The sequence below is a fragment of the Hemicordylus capensis genome, chromosome 4 (assembly GCF_027244095.1).
Source record: "Hemicordylus capensis ecotype Gifberg chromosome 4, rHemCap1.1.pri, whole genome shotgun sequence".
In the NCBI taxonomy this organism is placed as follows: Eukaryota; Metazoa; Chordata; class Lepidosauria; order Squamata; family Cordylidae; genus Hemicordylus; species Hemicordylus capensis.
Window position 1 is genome coordinate 69407334 of NC_069660.1, and position 21535 is coordinate 69428868.

Here is a 21535-nt window from a genome sequence, read left to right on the forward strand (position 1 = left end):
TCCTTAATCCCGTATTCGATCCCCAAAATATTTACTGTATCTACCCACTTCAGTTTGGACTCTAGGGCCCCTTTGCTTTTACATTCAGAGATGGGTAGGCATGAGAGTTGTTGGCGTTCGAGGTCCATTTTAACAAATACACTTTTGTCAGCATTTAATTCTGAGCCCATGATCTCGCCATATTCCCAGAAGAAGTCCAGAACAAAGATTTAACATTCATCCGATAACAGTAATGTAACATCATCAGCATGAGCTACAAATTTTACCCTGAACTCAGAATACGGTTCTGAGGGGACATGTGGTTCGCCCATCCCATCGCTCTTCCTCCTGGGAAGATCTTGCAGGGCAGAGGGACAGAAACCGAGAGTCCTCGCAGACAGGGTTCTCTCTGAATCCTGGTCAGGATCGGATCCAGGGCAAAAAGATAAAGTAATGGGCTCAGTGGGCATCCTTGGCGAACACCCAAATGCAAAGCAATTGGGATTAGAGAGACTCCTGCCTGCAAGTTGTAGGCAGGAGTCAACCTTGGAAAAGCCGCTGCTAGTCTCTGTAGACAATACTAAGCTAGATGGACGACTGATCTGGCTCGGTACAAGGCAACTTCCGATGTTCCTAGACTTGATTGTAGGGGGGTGGGGGACAGTTCAATAGCAACCCAAACTCTGTACTTGTGGAATGTAAGCTAAACTTACTGGTATGGTACAGAATAGAATATCTGTCTGCATCTACCAATTGCTCACTCTAAATTTTAAAGTAAATGAACTCACAGTCAGAGATGTGGAGCTGAAAGGTTTTTTGTGTGGAAAACATTCAATTTCTAAAAATCCATTGTTTGCATAAAATTCATTTAGTAACAGTGAATGGAAGCCATTATAATATAAGCAAATTTGGAAACTTCAAATGGTGGTTTTTTCATGTGATTATCCCTAAGAAGTGTGTGAAAATGCAGTACATAGTTTTGTTGATTTGTAACTAGGAGCGTAAATTCACATACATTTTGGTCTGGATTATGTTCAAAATTCACCTAACTGGCCATGCAGGTCAAATCAAAACCAAAACTTAAATTCTTAATGCATCTTGAACTGCTAGTGTGATTGATTGATTAAGTGCCATCAAGTCGGTGTCGACTCTTAGCGACCACATAGATAGATTCTCTCCAGGACGATCGGTCTTCAATTTGGCCTTTAAGGTCTCGCAGTGGTGCATTCATTGCTGTTGTAATAGAGTCCATCCAGCTTGCTGCTGATCGTCCTCTTCTCTTTCCTTCAACTTTCTCCAGCATTGTGGACTTCTCAAGGAAGCTGGATCTTCACATAATGTGTCCAAAGTAAGATAGTATGAGCCTGGTCATTTGTTCCTTGAGTGAAAATTCTAGATTGATTTGTTTGTTTTCCTGGCTGTCCATGGTATCCTCAAAAGTCTTCTCCAGCACCAAAGTTCAAAAGCATCAATGCTTTTTCTATTTTGCTTCTTCAAAGTCCAGCTTTCACATCCATAGAGTGTCATGGGAAAAACCATGGTCCGAACGATTCTAATTTTTGTAGATATAGACACATCACGGCATCTTAATATCCTTTCCAAGGCCTTCATTGCAACCTTACGAAGTGCAAGTCTGCAGCGTATTTCTTGACTACTGGATCCTTTACTGTTGACGGTCGATCGTAAAAGGCAGAAGCTATCCACCACTTCAATGAAGTGGGCCCAGCCCACTGGGCTGGCAGGCCCAGCCACGGAGACAGCATTCGGCCTGCCGGCGGGCCGGCCACAAAGGCAAGCAGCGGGCCCGTCGGTGGAGGCAGCACTCAGCCCGGTGGCAGGCCCGTCCACGGAGCAGTGGTTTCTCCAAGGTTACAAATAGGATTTCCTCTCAGCCCTATCTAGAGCTGCCAGGGAGGGAACTTGGAACCTTCTGCATGCAGATGCTCCTCCCAGGGCCACCCCATCCCCTGAGTCGGGGGGAGGATAGCTTACAGTGCTCACATGTAGTCTCCCATTCAAATGCAAGCCAGGGAAGATCTTGCTTAGCAAAGGGGACAATTCATGCTTGCTACCACACAACCATATCTTCTCCCCTTAGCAGGCTGATACCAGTGTCTTGGGGAAGTTGTGTGAGGACTCTTGGCACATCGCTGCAGTCCCTCCTTATGTGCACATCATTTTTGTGACATCACTGTGACATCATTAGGATGTTCACCACTGAATATCCAAAGGAAGGAAGTCACTGGGCAGAATCCAGACCAAGTCCCATTGAAATTAAAGTAAATTTAAGTGTGCTGTCAAGTCAATGTCGACTTCTGGCAACCACAGAGCCCTGTGATTGTCTTTAGAAGAATAGAGGAGGGTTTTACCATTGTCATCTCCCACACAGTAGGAGATGATGCCTTTCAGCATCTTCCTATATCGCTGCTGCCCAATATAGGTGTTTCCCATAGTTTGGGAAACATACCAGCATGGATTTGGATCAACAACCTCTGGCTTGCTAGTTAAGTCATTTCCCTGCTGCGCCATTAGGTGGCTCCCATTCAAATTTAAGGAATTTAATTTAGTCATGTCTCATTTATTTCAAAGGCACTTGGTCATGACTGACTTAGTCTGGATCCTGCCCCCTGTGGCAATAGCAAACTTTGGGTGAAGAGATGCTTTAGAAAAGGTGGTGGCTGGTTCCTTCTTACTTTGTTTGTATTTCCACCTTTATTGTTATTGGGCAAAGCAGGCCAACAAAAGGGGCATCACTCTATTTTCCTTTCCTGCAGTGTGGCTGGCTGCTGATCCAAAGATCAAGTACTGATGGAAAGAGCATCTGCTGAAAGGAGAGGAGAGCCGGTCTGGTGGTAGCAAGCATGACTTGTCCCCTTAGCTAAGCAGGGTCTGCCCTGGTTGCATATGAATGGGAGACTTGATGTGTGAGCACTGTAAGATATTCCCCTCAGGGGATGGAGCCGCTCTGGGAAGAGAAGAAGGTTCCAAGTTCCCTCCCTGGCATCTCCAAGATAGGGCTGAGAGAGATTCCTGCCTGCAACCTTGGAGAAGCCACTACCAGTCTGTGAAGACAATACTGAGCTAGAACGACCAATGGCCTGACTCAGTATATGGCAGCTTCCTATGTTCCTATCTACTATCCAAACTTGCAACACATAATCCATTTATTTACTTGTTTCACTTTTATCCCACTTTTGCACAAAGCAGTATACAAAGATTAGTGTTGCTATAAACACTAAAAATAATGAAAATAATGAACACACAACCAATAAAAAGGTAACAAAATTAAAACAGTTGAAAAGAGATTATGTGAAGACCCTTTGGAAACTTCAGCTGTTCCAGAATGAAGGCCTTGAGGGTTGCTTGGCAAATGCAAGCAGACCTTTTCCTTTGTGGTGCCCAGGTTATTGAACTCCCTGCCTCACGATGCTCATCTTGTCCCTGCCTTCACTGACAAGTGAAAACTAATTTTTTCAAGGTGACTTTTAAAAAGTATTTTTCATTTTTTGATTTATAACAAAGCAATAACTTAAACAGTGGATCATATAAAACTAGCATGTGCAAACAAAATTCAACACTGTTAATATCAAAAAGGGCACACAAAATATCCATACCTTTTTATGCTTACATATTTCACATAAATATCATCTTTAACCACTCTCGTCTACTAGTATAAGCAGGCCTAGAATTCTCAAAATTGCAAAAAGGAATCCATCTTTCCTTAAAAAAAACCCAACCCTTATAACTTGCAGTCAAAGATGCTTTAATTTGTGAAGGTAATTTATCCTTTGTGAAGGTCTCCCAGACTTATTCCTGGTGGGTTTTTTGGTTTTTTTTTAACCAATTAGTGACAATTTTAAATTTTGCTGATATTAATAACAGAATCCTTTCTGCAAATTTGAAGGTTTGATTTCTCTTAAGTCATTAAATAAAGCTATCTCCAGTTTGTATAGCACAACACTTCCAGTTATGTCTTTTATAGACTGTAAGATCCTCTCTTAAAAATGGGTGTGTGTGGACAAGACTACCACATACCATATGTACCCATCCTGCCACAATTCCTCCAACATAGAGAAAAGGTGACAATCTATAACTGGTCTGGGTCATTTTAGTGGATTTTCCTCACCCACCTGTTCAAGATGTAGTTTGTTGTTTCTGATGATGCTACTGGCTTTAATTTGAATTATATTATTGCACAAGGCAGGTTATGCTCTCGAAAAGGCAGGACATAAACATTTTAAATGGCAGTGGAGCAGATAGAGGAAGGAACTCCATTGAAAGGGTCAGTGACTTTTTCCTTCCATGCAGCTGCGGCAATGTGAACAATAGCTGCACTTGACAGGAAAAGGGATAGCCATTTAAACAGGGGTGGATAACCTGTCTCTCCAGCTGCAGTGGTGGTTGGGGATGATGTGGGTTGTAGTCCAACAGCAGCTGGAGACACTTGGGTTAGCCACCTTGTTCTAGGAGGAGCTGCTGCTGCTGTTGTAGGAGGTACTCAAGCTTAGGAGGGAGCTGATTGAACTTTCCTCAACATCGCTATCCTTCTGAAGATGGTGATCCACTGCACTGAATCATGGGATTGCTGAGGAGGGGGTGGGGGAACCCTTAAAACAAACTCTGGAAGGATTTCTTCAATGGCTGACAAAGAGAGGCTGGTTAGAGCATTGCTGTCTTCTTCTTCTTCTTCTTTTACTTTTTTACTTTCAGCCTTTTTGTTAAACACAGCCCAATCTCTTCCCTGCTTTGAGTGATACACTGCTGGTCTCTTCCTGTGAGAGGAAAACTTCACCCCTGCCACTTGCTCTCAAATGTAACTTGCACATGCTTCCCTCACAGCCTAACACTTTGAATAATAACAAGGTGGTTCCACAACTTCCCACATGCCGGGGAGGAGAATGGGCCAGACATATCTGAGGGGGAAGCTGAATCAGAATCTTATTTTTAAAAAGTGATGCTTAAGTGGAGCCAAGTCAGTATTTTCCATCTGCTAGTGACAGCAGTCTTTTCTTTCCCCCAGCCCTGCTATGTCATTCCTTGAAGGGGAATAGCCAGCTACTGAACGTGGGGCCATATACACACACATTTACTGTACCATTGGATCATAAGTAATCCTTCCATCATACTACACTGTGCCATGAGTTTTGCCCTTGCGAAGAGACTGGAACAAATGCCTGGTTCTCTGCTGGCACTGGGATCCCACACACAAGTGTTTTCCATACTGTGCGGGAGGAAGTGGCATAACATCCCCTGGCCAACCCTAACATTTTGAATCTGCTGGTGGATTTTACACCAGAATAGGAGGAGGGGGTGGGTGACTAATGATCTCCCCTGCCCCCTGGTGACTTTGTGCATAGGCAGCAGCTTCCAGGAGGCTCAGGAGGAATTTTTTGCTGGCATGTTCTCCAACCAAACCTTGCGCATGGCAGCTGCTAGCAGTGCCTTTCCACCCGCATAACACGTGGTGAGTTGAAATTGGTGGCTGTTCTTCCTCTGGCCCCATCCCGTGATTTGCACAAGAGCACCGGGCTCTTGCTAAATAAATAGATAGTCTATCTCTGTTCAAGCCACTCTTCTACAGCTGCAATCCTATGCACTCTTACTTGGGAGGAAGCTTATTGAACTAAACTGATTACTTCTGAGTAAACCTAGGAAGCCTGCAAACCTTTCTCAAAACTAAAAAAAAATCAGCTACTATTTTGTAATGTCTATTTTGTAAAGTCTATTATAATGTCTATTTTTTAATGTCTATTTTAATGTACTATTTTGTACAACGCTTTGAACCTGAAATGTCAAAATAAGATCTGAATACAGACTGTGGCTGGGCGAAGGGCACCTTGCTGTTCCCGTATGCAAGAAAGTCACAAAACCCAGATTGTATGAATGTACACCAAGCCTATATGTAGGGAAGCAATTTTAAGTTGCCTTTTAGAAAGGACCATGAACACGGCTTTCTTTTCTGTAAGTGTTTTACTGCCACTTTTTACAAATCATTTTTACTAGTGTTTCCCTGACTGTACAACCTGAGTCCCCCAAAACTGTTGTAGATCCAATGCTCATGTGGTAGCCTGGAGGCCTGGCAAGTAACCAAACAGTCGAGTCCCTAAATGAATCCTTTGCCCATCAGGATCTATACAAGATCTCGTATCTTCAGCCTTGTAGTCCAGAGACAAAAGCAAGGTCCATGTAGGCTGCCTTTAAACACAAGCTGTGTCTAGGTTTGGAAACAATGCCACACTGGTAAGCTTCTGTGCTCATTTTACTCCATTTGGATTTCGTTGAAGTAATGAGGGGGTGTGCTTAAGTGTAACATTCCCTTAGACACAACATTCATTGCAGTTCATTCAGATGCCCTGGAGACACTGTGAGTGCATCCCAGGCAAGTGTATCATGCATGGTGTGGAGAAAGTGGATAGAGAGAAATTTTTCTCCTCTCACATAATATTAGATCCAGGGGTCATGCCATGCACCTGCGAAGAAATTTAGGACCGACAAATAGAAGTACTTTTTCACACATTGTATAATCAACCTATGGAATTATCTGCCACAAGATGTGGTGGCAGCCAACAGCCTAGTTGGCTTTAAGAGGGGTTTAGATAAATTCATGGAGGACAGGTCTATCAGTGGCTACTAGCCTGAGGGATATAGGCCACGTCCAGCCTCAGAGGCATGATGCCTCTAAATACCAGTTGCAGGTGGGTAGCACTAGGAGAGAGGGCATCCCCTCCACTCTTGCCTGTGGGCTTCCCAGAGACATCTGGTGGGCCACTATGTGAAACAGGATGTGATAGGCCTTGGGCTTATGAATCCAGCAGGGCTGATGAATTTTTGTTCCTAAAATAACAATAATAAATCCTCATCTCATCTTTTTCTTCTATTTTATCGGACATATCACCCCACACCCAGTGATGGGGGCATGTTATAGCTCTGAGCAAACTGGTTTTCCCATTTAATAACAAGGGATCTCTTGTGATGATGCTTCATTGAAGGAGTGTGTCCATATTATGAATATGCTTTGTTTGTGTGGAATTTATCTCTCTTTCTGGATTATCTGTCATCCTGACCCCTTCCCCCGCTTGTGATAAAGGAGCTTGAAAACATGCCTCTGATGATGTGGAGGCATTTATGACCAGCCCCCAAGGGGGAGTGTCTCAAACCCCACCTTTCCTGGTGAATAAACTTTAATTGATGGCTACAGTGAGACAGAAAAATGCCTCCTGCTTCTGCAGGTGAGAAGAGCAGACACTGGTCTCAGTTAATAAGGAGAAAGGAGACAGAACTCCCTCACTTGGAGTTAATTTGTGGTAATTAGACTGAGGAAGCAGCAGAGGAAGAATGCTGCCTTTTTGGAATCAGTGCAGTTTGTCACTGTGTGGTTGCTGGAGGGATTCCTGTGGTGCTCCAGCTTTGGGTGGAGGAGCAGCAACTGGACCTTGAAAGGGTTACACTGATGCTGTGTTTCTCCTCCCTCCTGGATTATTTGTAGCAAAACAGAGTCTCTGTGGAAGGGCTGAGCTGCCTGTGTCTTGGAGGAACTGACTCAGGTGCGCTGCTTAGTCTTAATTCTGTGCTTATGTTGTAGTGGACACCAGCCACTATTCCTTTTGGCTTAGAGGGAGCGGCAGGTAAACAGGCTAAGAAAAGGGAAGCAGCTGAGTCTCTTGGTTGTTCTGGATTTCCATCCCACATCCTGGTGGAGTCTGCCGTGAAAAGGTCCTGATGGCCACTGAGGACATTGACTGGCTAGACCTGCCTGGCAAGTGGACTTATGGAGTTTGCAGTGACGGGAGAATCTTCTTTGTCAAGTATGTTCAAGTCTTGTTTGGGGGGCAGGTGTTTTTCCTAGTTTGCCAGGCTGGGAGTGTCTAGAGCAGGGGACAATTGCAAAGCTTGAAAGTTTCCTCTGTGTTTTGTAGCAGATGGTCTTTGTGCTTCTGGCCTAGTTTTTTGGTGGGCATGAAGTGTGTTATGTTTGAGCTTTGAGAAAATCAGAAGGAACAGTGACCCCACCCTCCAAGAGAGAAGTGGAACTAGATAGTGCCATTTTCGCAAGTGACACATGCAGCCTGATCCTTAGCATAATTTCTTAGAAGTAAATTCCATTGATGAGCCCCTGGTGGCGCAGTGGTAAAACTGCCGCCCTGTAACCAGAAGGTTACAAGTTCGATCCTGACCAGGGGCTCAAGGTTGACTCAGCCTTCCATCCTTCCGAGGTCGGTAAAATGAGTACCCAGAAGGTTGGGGGCAATATGCTAAAATCATTGTAAACCGCTTAGAGAGCTCCGGCTATAAAGCGTATATAAATGTAAGTGCTAAGTGCTATTGCTATCTGAAGAACTGACTTCTGAGCATACTTTGGATTGTAGCTTAAAACTCAGTTATGCCTTTCTTTGTTTATAATTTGAATACAAAACATCTACTGGGTAGAAAATGCTTTTGACTGGAAACCGTCTCCCATCATATAGTAGCAAAATGCTCATAGACATTCCACACTAAACTATATTCTTAGCATCACTTATGAAAACTCCCTTATTTCCAGATCTGGCTGAACATTCTTGGGCAGGGTTTCATATGCTGCTGATTATTTCTTATCCACCAGCTAGTGTCCTGCTTACAGGCAAAGAGACCAGCCTGTGGACCAGGAAATCCCCCAGTTCACGTTTTGCTTCCATCACAGACTCACTAATAAGTGGCATTATGCTAGCAACCATTTCAGCCTTCACATCTGTACTATGGATATAATTATATTGACAGACCTTGCAAGCTTGTTGTAAGGATGATTGAAAGAACTCATATGAAGTGCTTTGAACAGTCCACTACATGATACACACAAGATATTAAATGTTATAACATTTTTCTCCCAGATTAGTTTGAAGTTAATTTAGCTGATGCTCCTTCATCAGCCCCAATATACTGCAGGCTGCCAGTTAATGGCATAACCTTTGGCAATGGGGATGAAGCTTAAGGTCAGAAAGCCTGGAAGTAGCACCGATGACATGGGTAAGGTGGTCTACAGTTTTTCAAACTGCATATTCATAATTCACTGGTAGCCATAACAAAGTTGCCCTTAAGACTACCTTGCTATGAATGCTGCCATGTATGCCAAGCTTTGCCCTCTATTGGGGAGGTAGATTACTGTTCTTGACCTGTGTTTATGTGTCATACTTAAGTATGATAGGCCTGAGGTGGTGTATTGCAGTGTTTCTCAACCACCAGTCTGTGGACCGGTGCCAGTCCACGAGGCATTGGGTACTGGTCCATGAGGCATCACTAATAAAAAATCACCCCCCAAAGAAACAATTTTGGGCCAGCAGGGGCCATTGGGAGCTCTCCAGAGCTCATTTCCAGGCAGCCCTTGCTACTGGATAATGTTCATTTCACTTCCTCAAAATGGACATTATCTAGCAGTGAGGGCTTCCTGGAAATGAGCTCCAGAGAGCTGCCTGAAATCGTGTTTTGGGAGGGTGCCTGGGACTGGGGGTGAGGTGGGTGACCCCCTTACTAACTGCTGGTCCAGGAAACAGCGAATGAATAATGTACTGGTCCATGACTCCAAAAATGTTGAGAAGCATTGTATTGTATGTATGCCTTACCTTTCACAGTGATGAAACAAAATCAACCTGCTGGACACATCCAGGAAGTGGCTGTCCCATCCAGAGTGGGCACTTCACCAAGCCAGGTAAGGAGGAGAATGGGGATTCATAATGCCACTGGGTCCATTGCAATAACTGTTTTTCTGCTGTTGGCAATTTTTCTCCCTTGGTGTTATTGATGGACATCTTTTGACCTATATGATCTGGGTAAGAACAGCATCTGTCACTTTCCTCAGAGATATGTGTGGATGTCAGGAATCCAAGGCTGAACTGATCAATACTGTTGTAATGGCACCAGCTTACTGTTTTGTTAATAAGGTTTATCTTTGACCTGTACCTAGAGGTGAAGTAGGAAATGGGTATACAACACTCATTTAGGAAATGTCCTACAAGAATGTTCACTATTCAGATGTGTCTCTGTTTTGGATGAGGAATATGTCTGGAACCCTAACCCTAACCCTAACCGGCTTCCTCACCCTTCTATGTGAGATTCTCTTTGACCTGTGTGCCTAACCCCTACAAGCCACATGGCATGTTCCAAGGAGCAATGGGTTCTACAACTGCCACAGCTCAACTGGGTTCTGAACCTGAAGCCTTGAAAGTTCAGGGATGGATTCAGCTTGCACAGTGTTACGAAGCTCTAAACAAAAAAGGAACTTGTAACAAAACCAGTTAGATCTGCAAAAAGCTCCTGAACATGAACAGGCCACAGCAGAATATATGCCAAAACCTAATCCTCTTGTAAGCCTTGGAGATTCTGAGTCAAGCTTACTTTTTTGGTTTGAAAACAAGGGAACCCAGATTGCTGCTGCTTCCTGCTACAGATGTACCTCTGTGCCTCATTTCCCTTAACCTTTGTCAGTGTCTTATTCCTCAGACCTTGCCAATCCATGCAACCTCAACAGGCATTTTAGGAACTTAGTCTTAAAGCACTCCACACTTATTTTATTTAATTTATTTATTACATTTCTATCCCGCCCTTCCTCTGAGGAGCTCAGAGTGGTATACATGCTTATTTTTATCCTCACAACAGCCCTGTGAGGTAGGTTAGGCTGGGAGATACATGACTAGCCCAGAGTCACCCATGATTTTCATGCTTGAATGGGGATTCGAACACGGGTCTTCCTGGTCCTAGTCCAACACTCTAACCACTACTGGCTCTTGAGGAAAAGAGCCATGAATGTGACACACATTGTCCTTCCTCTCTCCATCACTGCATGTTACACTTCTGGTGTTTTAATTTGTGGCTAAAGTGCTGAGTCAAGAAGTGATAAGCCTCTAGGTCAGGGGTCCTCAAACTGCGGCCCTCCAGATGTTGCTGAACTACAATTCCCATCATCCCAGCAACAATAAGTTGTCGTTGGGGGTGATGGGAATTGTAGTTCCGCAACATCTGGAGGACCACAGTTTGAGGACCCCTGCTCTAGGTGAACATGCCCCAAAGGAAGCTGATTGCAAAGGAAATGCCCACCCTTTTATCTTTAAATGTATTTTTCAGGACAGACAGGGGCGTAGCTAGGGGAGAGGGGGCCTGTGTTTGCCCCTCTCCCCAGTGGCCCCTAGGAGTGAGGGAGATAATGAAGAAAATAGGGAAAGGTAGAGCTGGGGGATCCAGGTTCTTTGAACCCATCTGCTCAATTATAGCTACACCAGGCTTATTTGTCTGTATACTTTAAATGTTTCTCGCTTTTCAAAATATTTTTTTCCATTTTAAAAACTGCTGTTGGGAAATATTACCTTTGCTCTTAGAGTTGAATGTATTGAGCAAAGATAGTATGGTTTAAATGCACATTCCATCCCCGAGTGTCTAAAAGTGTTTCCATGACCTTTGAATTGCCCTTCAGTAAAAACATTTCAAAGTCTCCTGCAGTATCTGGAGTATATTGGGCTCAATGTATGAGAGCCGAGAACTAGAAGGGGAAGCTGATTGTTTCTTGTCTGTGCACAGGCGGGTGGCGCAAGATATAGAAACTGCTAGTACGAGTGGTGAAAGCAAATGGCACTTTCCATCAGCTTTATAAGCCATTTGAAAGAAAGACAAGTTCAAGCTTTCAGAGAGGATTTTGGGAGCCCAATGTGCCCTCACTGTATCTTCTGCTCCTCTGTGGCTCAGTGGCCACATCAAAAACCCCTGATTGCCACATGTAGCAAATGGCCACATTTGAGAAACGGTAGTTCAAGGATGCTGTATGAACGCAGTCTGATCATTCCTATGATGATCAGGGATGCTATTTCTGATGTGCAATGCTATACGATAAATAAGTGCTAAACTGGAAGTGCAGGAAGCACCCCAAACAAAAGGAGTGCATGTCTAATTTCAGGACAACCCTGTTCAGAAGAAGGCCATGCAATCTACAGAGCTGTCACTGACCCGTAATGGCCAGCACCTGCCATGTAGGTGGGTGAAGTCCAGCACAGGCTAAACCAGGGCTGCCCAACTATGGCCCTCCAGGTGTTGGACTACAACTCCCACCACCACCACCACCACTACAAATGTTTATAGACTGCTTTTTAACAAAGGGTTCTCAAAGCGGTTTACACAGAGCCAATGGGGATGAGGAGATTTTACCGGTTCTGGATGGGGTTGCACTCCCCTTGAAGGAGCAAGTATGCAGCTTGGGGATATTACTGGACCCGGCTCTGCTTTTGGAAGCTCAGGTGGAGGCAGTGGCCAGATGTACCTTTGCATGGCTTCGGCTAGTGCGCCAGCTGCGTCCCTTTCTCGAGAAGGTAGATCTGGCCACAGTTACCCATGCCTTAGTCACATCACAGCTGGATTACTGTAACACACTCTATGTGGGGTTGTCCTTGAAGAATATCTGGAAACTGCAGCTAGTGCAAAATGTGGTAGCTAGGGTTTTATCTGGAGCTGCCCGGTGGGAGCACATCACACCCATTTTGAGAGAGCTGCACTGGCTACCAGTTTGTTTCCAGGTCCAATTCAAGGTGCTGGTTTTGACCTTTAAAGTCCTTAACGGTTTGGGCCTGGGATACCTGAGGGACCGCCTGCTCCCAAGGGTTGCTGCCCGCTTGACAAGGTCATCTGAGGGGGCTCTGCTCCGGGTGCCAACAATGAGGGAGGCTCGGTTGCCGTGCACGTGGGACAGGGCCTTCTCTGTTGCTGCCCCCAGACTCTGGAATGCTCTCCTGGTGGCTATTCGCTCCTCGGTCTCCATCACCACTTTTAGAAAAAGTGTAAAATCTTGGCTTTTTGCCCAGGCATTTATTTGATTCTCTGCTGCTGCTCTTTATAGTCTGTATTGCTTTTATGCTTTTGTTTTAAATTTTTAATCAGATTTAATTTTTTCCCCACTTAATATTTTAATTGTGTCTTTTTTACCATCTTGTGTTTAAATTTTTTGCTGTAAACCGCCTTGGGCTTGCTTTAATGAAAGGCGGTATATAAATTTAACAATAAATAAAATAAATAAATAGAATGACAGCGAGATAGTTAAATAAAGACCACCCCTGACTATTGGCTACTGTGGTTGGAGATGATGGGGGTTGTAGTCCAAAAATAGCCAGAGAGCCGAATTGGGCAGTCCTGGGCTAAACCCTTTGTCTCTCCAGGCTGCTGTTAGACCAACATTTGATTTCTATCTGAATGGCCTTTTGCACAGAACAGCATGTTGTACCTATTCCAGTGGTGCCCCAAGGAAGCAAAATACAGTGAGGAAAAATATTATGCTATACCGTTTTAAGATTCAGGTCTAGAGTGTGACATGGGAGGGGAGAGTGCTCAAATGGGCTGGTTTCGGGTGATATTTCCTGAGAGTCCACATTCCATGTAGCTGATAATCAGGTTTGTAATTGGGAAGCAGAAGAGTTGTCAGACAGGAAGAGATGCTTCAGGCCTCTTTCATGAACGATCCCACTCTGTCAGTCACTCCCCAGGGCTTACCGCTGGCTGTCCTTTTGAATGTAGTCTGTGAAATGTATTGGAAGAGAAACAGGGTGGTGGTGGTGGGGAACTATTCTACATTTTGCATCTTTCACTCTATAGAAGGAGAGTCCTCCTGATCGGAGACTACTCCTTGAATGCAAGTAGCCTGCAATTACATGATAGGTCTAAACTAAAGTTTAAACAAATGTGTGCTAAGTGTAGGGACACTGTTTTTGTAGAGTAGTTAAATCCTTTAGTAGAGAATGTTAGTAGGAAGAGATTCAACAAAGTCCAATTTCAGCCCTTGACTGCATTTATGGTGAAACGACAGAAATGAGAAAACACCTAACCAGTGTGTTTTAATAGCTTCTGTGGTCATTTAATATTCTCAGTATAAGACAGTTTCTGTGTTAAGAAAAGGGATGGGTACTTAATTAAAAAAAGGTGTACAGAACCAATGTGCTGGACAGAGAAATAGATGCTCCTGAGAAATAATCCTGCATGGTCTACCATTAAAGAGGACCATATAGGATTATTCCCACTGCAACGATGTTCCTCTGAAACACTAGCATTGTAGTTTTTTCTCTAGCAACTTGAAAAAAATGCTTGCTGATAGGTAACTGATGTCTGCTTTTTGCAATTGTCTTTTCCAGGGATGCCTAAAGGCTGGGAAATGGACACTACCTCAAAGGGAGCTATCTTCTTTATCAGGTAAGTAAGAAAATTGCTAATTTTTTTGATTAACCAAAAGGGTAATCATGCTTTAACCAAATGGTATTAGTTGGACAAGAACTGGATACAAAGACAAATTAATGATGGTGAAAACACAGTATGATATCAAAAATGCTAAAAAATATTCTTGAAACATGAGAACTGAGTATTTACATTACTGCACATCTATATATTTAATTCCCTTAAACATACCTGTCACTAATCCCATGTGTGGCAGCTCTCGTGAAAGTTCGCGAGCAGCTGCCAGACTAGTGATGGGGACAGGGGAGAAAATAGGGATGCCGGGAGCAGGCGGTGGCAGGCCAGCCCGGCTGGTGGGAGCAGGTGGTGGTGGGCTGGCCTGGCTGGCAGGAATTGACAGGCAGGGGGAGGTGACAGGCCAGCTTTCCAGCCGGCCCACCAGCCAGAAAGTGCCGGGGGTGGTGGTGGTGAGAAGAAGTGGGCCCACCAGCCAGAGGCTGCAGGCGGTGGGGGGGAAGCAGGCCAGGTGGGGGGGGGGAGAAGCAGGCCAGGTGGGCAGCGGAGGTGCAGATGCTCTGTGCCTGGCCCAGCTAGTTTCAACTAATTGGACAAGTATTTGGATATTAGTTTACTGATGCCTTTTGGATAAGTTATATTGGGGGTCCCAACCATGTGTCCCCAGGTGGTGTTGCTGGGGAAGATGATAATTCCAAATATGACAAATATTTATATACCGTTTTTCAACAAAAGTTCCCAAAGCAGTTTACATAGGTATAAATAAAGTGCTTCCTGCCCCAAAGGGCTCACAATAGAAAAAAAAGAAACATAAGATAGACACCAGCAACAGCCACAGGAGGGATGCTGAGCTGGGGATGGATAGTCCCACAACATCTGGAGACCAAGATGTAGTCCAGCAACATCTGGGGACCCAAAGTTGGAAACCCCTGAGTTATATCATACTTCACAAGGTACTGGGTTGTTCATTTTAATAAACAAATTTAGTAATTGGCAGGAAATGCTCCTAAAATACAAATAGTAAAGTTTCTGAATTCTAAAAAAACATCAGGAAAAAAACTCCAAATGCTATAAAAGAAGGTTTCCCCCCATATACTTACAATTAAATCCTATCTATACTTGTTTGTCCATCCCATTGTGTCTAATGGGACTTACTCCTTCGTAAGTATGTTTAGGCCTTAGTCCATAAACAACAAGTAATACATTTTAGGTTCAGTTTGGTTTAATCCTTTGATGAAAGTTCCACTTTGTTCAGCAATCAAGCAGAACAGATGTACATAGGGATGAATACTTCTCATACTTCTGGCCCTGTCCACCCCCAGCACAGTACTTCTAGTGACTGTTGCTTTTTAGAATGTGAGCCCTTTGGGGACAGGGAGCCATCTTATTGTTTGTTATTTCTCTTTGTAAACCACCCTGAGCCATTTTTGGAAGGGCGGTATAGAAATTGAATTAATAATAATAATAATAATAATAATAATAATAATATTAATAATAATAATATGGTGAGCCCCCAGTGAGGCACTACCTTGGCGTGTTTGTGGGGCTTGTGTGCTCTGAGGAAGGTGAGAGCTATGCCAGAGGTCCAACCATACTGCACAGGTCTCACCAGAGGAGCCAGACAAAGAGTGCCTCTCCCATCAACAATATGGTGAGACGTAACTTTAATAAATCTATACCGGATCAGTCGTCGCCTGGGTCAACAAGGACCGCGCCAGATGCTATAGTCCCTGGACATCTGGTGGCAAGTGGGCAACAGGACTCAGGATCTTCAGTTGAGCAACCAGGGCTGGAGACAGCAAAGTTACTGAAAGAAACGTCGCTTAACCGGAAAAAATATACAAAAAATGCCAACAAGGAAATAATGATCTGCTATTACAAGTCTAGTCCAACTAGAAGAGGTTATTTAAAAAGAATGTACCAAATTTGGAAAGAGAAGCATCCAGATACAGAAATAACAGAACAAAGGCTAGCAGACCAGAGAAGATACATAATAAGAAATAAAGTATTCACAGGAGTTGAGCTGGAAGAACTGGAAAGAGCAACACAGGCTCAAGATATGGAAGAAGAATTACCACCAATTGAAGAAGTTGCTCAGGTGTAGGTGGAGGAGATGTTGGAAATCGAGGATGCCACTGTTACTGAACTGTTTCAAAATCAAAACCAGGCAACCTTTGCCTTCACCTCAAAAACCCAAATGCCGTTTAACAGAAAAGCAACAAGAACTAAAGCAAAAAATAACTGAGCACATGAACCAAACAACCACCAGGGTTCAACTTCCAGCTCTAAAAACAGTTGCCAAAAAACAACTTGCTCAGGCATTAAAAGATGTCAATGCTGCACTTGCAGAGATAACAACCAAGAATTTGCAAGAAACAAACCAACTAATGTACAGTGCAGCAACAATAACAACACAAGAGCTCGGATATAAGATCAGTGGACCTGTAAGAAAAGAAAGCAGTACATCACCTAAATGGAAGATTAGATTAGAAAATAAAATCTCCAGGCTTAGATCAGATGCAAGTAAATTGAAAGATATGAAAGACAAGAAGCTGAAGAATGAAAACACCAAACAGTATCTCATCCAAAAATACCACCTAGATTCAAGGAAAATTAGAGAAGTCCTGGAAATAATAAAGCAGCAAATAACAGCAGTGTCAAAGAAGATTAGCAGGTATGAAGCCAGAGTTACACAACACAGGCAGAATCTCAAATTCCAGTCGAATCGGAGACGTTTCTACCAAAGCATAGAAGGAGAAACTGCAAGAAACATAGAAACACCAAACAAAGAAGAAACAGTGCAATTCTGGGGGAAATTATGGGACAATCCAATAGATTATAATAAAAAAGCAGGCTGGATGAAAGAGGTCAAAAATGTAACCAACAAATGCAAGATCTAATAATAACACCAGAATTAATAAGTGAAAGAGCAAAGAAAATTAAAAATTGGACTGCGCCGGGCGACGATGAACTGCATGGCTTTTGGCTTAAACACCTAACAAGCCTTCATAAACAACTATCAAAACAGTTCAATCACATTTTGCAAGGAGGTGATATTGAACAATGGCTAACAACTGGGAAAACTCATCTCATCATGAAAGACCCAGCAAAAGGTGCAGTTCCCAGTAATTATAGACCGATAACCTGCCTGCCAACCATGTTCAAATTATTAACTGGAATAATAGCAGATGAAGTGATGCAACACTTATTAACTAACAAACAGCTTCCAGTTGAACAGAAAGGAAATTGCCCGAACACCAGAGGCACAAAAGACCAGCTGCTGATTGACAAAATGATTGTAGAAAATTGCAAGAGAAGAAAAACAAATCTAAGTGTTGCATGGATTGACTACAAGAAAGCCTTCGATTCATTGCCTCACACATGGATACTAAAATGTTTAGAAACAACTGGTGTCAGCAAAAACATTCAGATATTTATTTAAAAAGCAATGAGCATGTGGAGTACACAGTTAACAATCAATGGTGAGACACTTGGACAGGTTAGCATTAGAAGAGGCATTTTCCAAGGGGACTCACTATCCCCTCTGTTGTTTGTAATCGCCATGACCCCACTTTCACAAATACTAAACAAAACAGGCCTCGGATACCAAACATCTAAAACATCAAGTCAAATCAACCATCTGCTGTACATGGACGATCTGAAGTTGTATGGAAAGTCCCAGTCAGAAATTGAATCACTGCTAAGCACTGTCCGTATATTCAGTAGTGATATAGCAATGGAGTTTGGACTAGAAAAGTGTGCTGCATTAATAATGAACAGAGGGAAAATAAGAAAAACAGAAGGAATAGAACTGCCCAATGGAAGCAAGATCAAGAACCTGGAAGAGAGAGAACATTACAAATACTTGGGCATTCTCCAGGCTAACATCGCACACACTGAAGTTAAAAGAAAAATTGGAAGTGAATACATCAGGAGAGTTAGAAAAATCCTCAAGTACAAACTCAATGGCGGGAACACCATACAAGCCATAAACACCTGGGCTATACCTGTTATCAGATACACTGCAGGAATAATAGACTGGACCCAGGCAAAGCTAGAGACGCTGGATCGTAAGACCAGGAAAATCATGACCATCAATCATGCTCTGCACCCCCGCAGTGATGTAGATAGGCTCTACCTCCCTCGCAGCTCAGGTGGAAGAGGAATGCTGCAAGTCCATCAAACAGTAGAGGAGGAGAAAAGAGGCCTTGAAGAATATATAAAGGAGAGTGAAGAAGATGCACTTCAAATGGTCAAGAACGAGAAACTATTCAACACCAATGAAACAAAGGAGGCCTACAAGAAAGAACAAGTCAAGAACCGAGCAGAAAAATGGAAAAAGAAGCCCCTGCATGGTCAATATTTGCACAATATAAGTGGAAAATCAGACATCACCAAGACCTGTCAATGGCTTAAGAATGGCAACTTGAAGAAAGAAACAGAGGGTTTAATACTGGCTGCACAAGAACAAGCAGTAAGAACAAATGCAATAAGAACAAAAGTAGAAAAGTCAACAACAAACAGCAGGTGCCGCCTTTGTAAAGAAGCAGATGAAACAGTGGACCACCTAATCAGCTGTTGTAAAAAGATTGCACAGACTGACTGCAAACAAAGGCATGACAAGGTAGCAGGGATGATACACTGGAACATCTGCAAAAAATACAAGCTACCTGTAGCCAAAAATTGGTGGGACCATAAAATTGAAAAAGTGGCAGAAAATGAAGATGTAAAAATATTATGGGACTTCCGACTACAAACAGACAAACATCTGCCACACAATACACCAGATATCACTGTAGTCGAGAAGAAAGAAAACCAAGTGAGAATAATCGACATAGCAATACCAGGGGATAGCAGAATAGAAGAAAAAGAAATAGAAAAAAATCACCAAATACAAAGATCTACAAATTGAAATTGAAAGGCTGTGGCAGAAGAAGACCAAAATCATCCCAGTGGTAATTGGCGCCCTGGGTGCAGTTCCAAAAGACCTTGAAGAGCACCTCAGCACCATAGGGGCCACAGAAATCACCATCAGCCAATTACAAAAAGCAGCTTTACTGGGAACAGCCTATAGTCTGCGACGATATCTATAACAACTGACAATAAAATTCAGCCATCCCAGGTCCTGGGGAAGGGCTCGATGTCTGGATAAAACAAACCAGTCAATAACACCTGCCTGACTATTATTATTATTTCTTGTTTACACAAACATCTAAAACAAAAGCACCCTTGTAAAACACTGGCTTCATGCATAATTTTTAGGAGCATCACTTTCCCTAAATATCTCCCTAAATAACCATCACTTTCCCTAAATAAACTCATCTTTATTTGGAACTGGAGATATGCAAGCCTCTTGTTTTAAAAAGCATTTGGCTTCTATTCTACCTCACCAACAAGAGATTAAGGCAGTTGACAATATTTCATTTTATCTTAAAACTCTTTAGGGTAAAAAACAACACTTTTCTCTTTTTGTTTCTTGTGAAACTCTTGGAAGCTATGTACTCTGAATGAATAGCAATCTTCACAGCCTTGGCAGTAATAACCACTTGAAGGTGATTTGGTTTTGACTTTCCCCCCAGCTGTAAAACTGCAGAGATATAAGAGTTTATAATGCAAAGGCTTCATAGGCAGGGTTGCTTCTGCTGTTTATGGTGTATTTAAACATCAGAAGCTGGACTCGCAGGTGCATGTATAAATGTGGAAAATCTATTGCACAAAATGAATTGTGTGTGTGTGTGCGCGAGAGAGAGCATTTTTATTTTGTATTACAAATACTTTTTATCCCACTTTTTTGCAGATGAAACCAAGCAGCATACAGACATTAAGAAAATAACATGTTAGAACAATAAAATTCCTTCTAAAAATCCAAGTGTCAAGCAATTGGCACTATCAACTATTGCAAGATTCTTGCTTTATAGTTAGCATAGCATGCATTGGTCTCACAATCATTGCCATCTGATATGTAGCCTCGGCCTGCTCAAGGCTGGCTCTGGGGTGGGGTGGTTGGCAAGGGGGAGCAAGCACCCACTGAAACAAGCAGTTTGCCCTCATCTCTCCCCGATTTCTGTGTCAGAAATCTAACATGTGGGGCACAGTTCACCCACCCAGAAATGCACTTTGGCTTCCCCCACAATTTTCCTTCCAGTGCTGCCATTGGCCATGGTACACACTGGACAAGCTGAGGATGAGCAATATATGAAACTGTGGTGCAGAAGGACTCAGAAGGTTACAAACTTCTGATCGAACTTGTGCTGGTGTCAAACTTATTCTGCTTCAAACCCATCCAATGTGCCTCTGTGGGTCCAGTTTACACATGTAACTACCCTTTATGGCTGCCAACTCTGATTGAAGCTATTCCTGGAGATTCCACCACCCATTAAAATCTCCTGTATTGTTTTCAGTAGTTGCCCCTGAAGATCAATACCAACTCCAGGTCAGCAACTCTACTGCCCATCTGGAGTTGTGCTACATGGTTGTTTTTCATGTAGTTGCATGTGTGATTTGGGCCTAGGTTTGTTCCTGGAGTTGTTTCTGAAGGAGGTTGGAATACTTGTGTGAATCAGGCCCTAGAGACACTGTGTGGCACTTGTGTGAATAGGCCCTGAAGGCACTCTTTCAGATAAAGCTGTTCACAACAATACTGTGCTGTTTAAGTCTTCCCTCCACAGTTAAAGGAGATGTTAATAATTATTTCTGCACTGTTCCTCTCTTCATCAGTGAACTTATGTTAACCTTGCCAGGGAGGTAGTTGCAAGCCAAATGGCCTTTGAACGTCTACTAGCTGATGTTGGCCAGAGATCAAAGATGATGGGGGTGGGGAGTAATTGCATTGGGAGGGAATAATGCCACCTTGCTCACAGAAGGCAGGAGAAACTTTGTTCCTTGACTATAGATTTTAGATGCAGTCGTAATAAGCCCTGTTCAGACATTATCCAAACTGGGGATCCTCTACTCTTGTACAGTGTCCCAGAGAACATGCTTAGAAGCCTACCCAGCTGTGTGTTAAAACTCCACCCCCTCACTCTTGACGCTTCCAGAAATTGTCTGCAGTGCACTGCAGAAACAAATGCCGTATTTGTGGAAAGATTATTTCCATGATCAGAATGCTGGGGTGCCGCAACATTCTAATCATGGGAAGAATCTCTCCACAAGTACAGAGTCTCTGTAGACAACTACGGTCTCTGCAGACAACTTTGTAAGCATGGAGAAAGCTGGGGTGGGTGGGTACGTGTCACGGCAGGGACAGGGCTTCTAGACATAACTCTTGGGAACACTGTATGAACCCCCACTTTATATAACACCTGCACAGGGATATATGGAAATATGAAAGCAAGATTCTTATTTGTGTCTGTGGAAGTAATAATGTGGGGTG

General features: G+C 43.2%; 1 protein-coding gene across 3 annotated transcripts; it reads left to right on the forward strand.

The window, feature by feature from the left end:
* Positions 1 to 7237: 7237 nt before the first annotated feature.
* LOC128323376 (pleckstrin homology domain-containing family A member 7-like) lies at positions 7238 to 21239 on the forward strand. Of its 3 annotated transcripts, XR_008306236.1 has the most exons (5): positions 7238 to 7784; positions 8844 to 8979; positions 9582 to 9658; positions 14109 to 14166; positions 19961 to 21239. XR_008306236.1 is itself a non-coding variant. In XM_053246380.1 (4 exons), the coding sequence occupies exons 1-4, from the start codon at positions 7699 to 7701 to the stop codon at positions 19962 to 19964; spliced, it is 225 nt and encodes a 74-aa protein (XP_053102355.1). In that variant the 5' UTR covers positions 7238 to 7698; the 3' UTR covers positions 19965 to 21239. The 3 variants fall into 3 exon arrangements, 1 of the variants encoding a protein (XP_053102355.1); XR_008306235.1 differs by lacking the exon at positions 8844 to 8979 and having other exon boundaries at positions 7238 to 7523; XM_053246380.1 differs by lacking the exon at positions 8844 to 8979.
* The last annotated feature ends 296 nt before the right edge of the window (positions 21240 to 21535 follow it).

What these genes read in the sequence shown, in the direction of transcription:
- LOC128323376 (XM_053246380.1), top strand. Translation starts at nt 7,699, where the DNA reads ATGGCCACTGAGGACATTGACTGGCTAGACCTGCCTGGCAAGTGGACT. An exon ending in GGGAGAATCTTCTTTGTCAA is followed by an intron (nt 7,785 to 9,581) that starts GTATGTTCAAGT and finishes TACCTTTCACAG; the next exon opens with TGATGAAACAAAATCAACCT. An exon ending in TGGGCACTTCACCAAGCCAG is followed by an intron (nt 9,659 to 14,108) that starts GTAAGGAGGAGA and finishes TGTCTTTTCCAG; the next exon opens with GGATGCCTAAAGGCTGGGAA.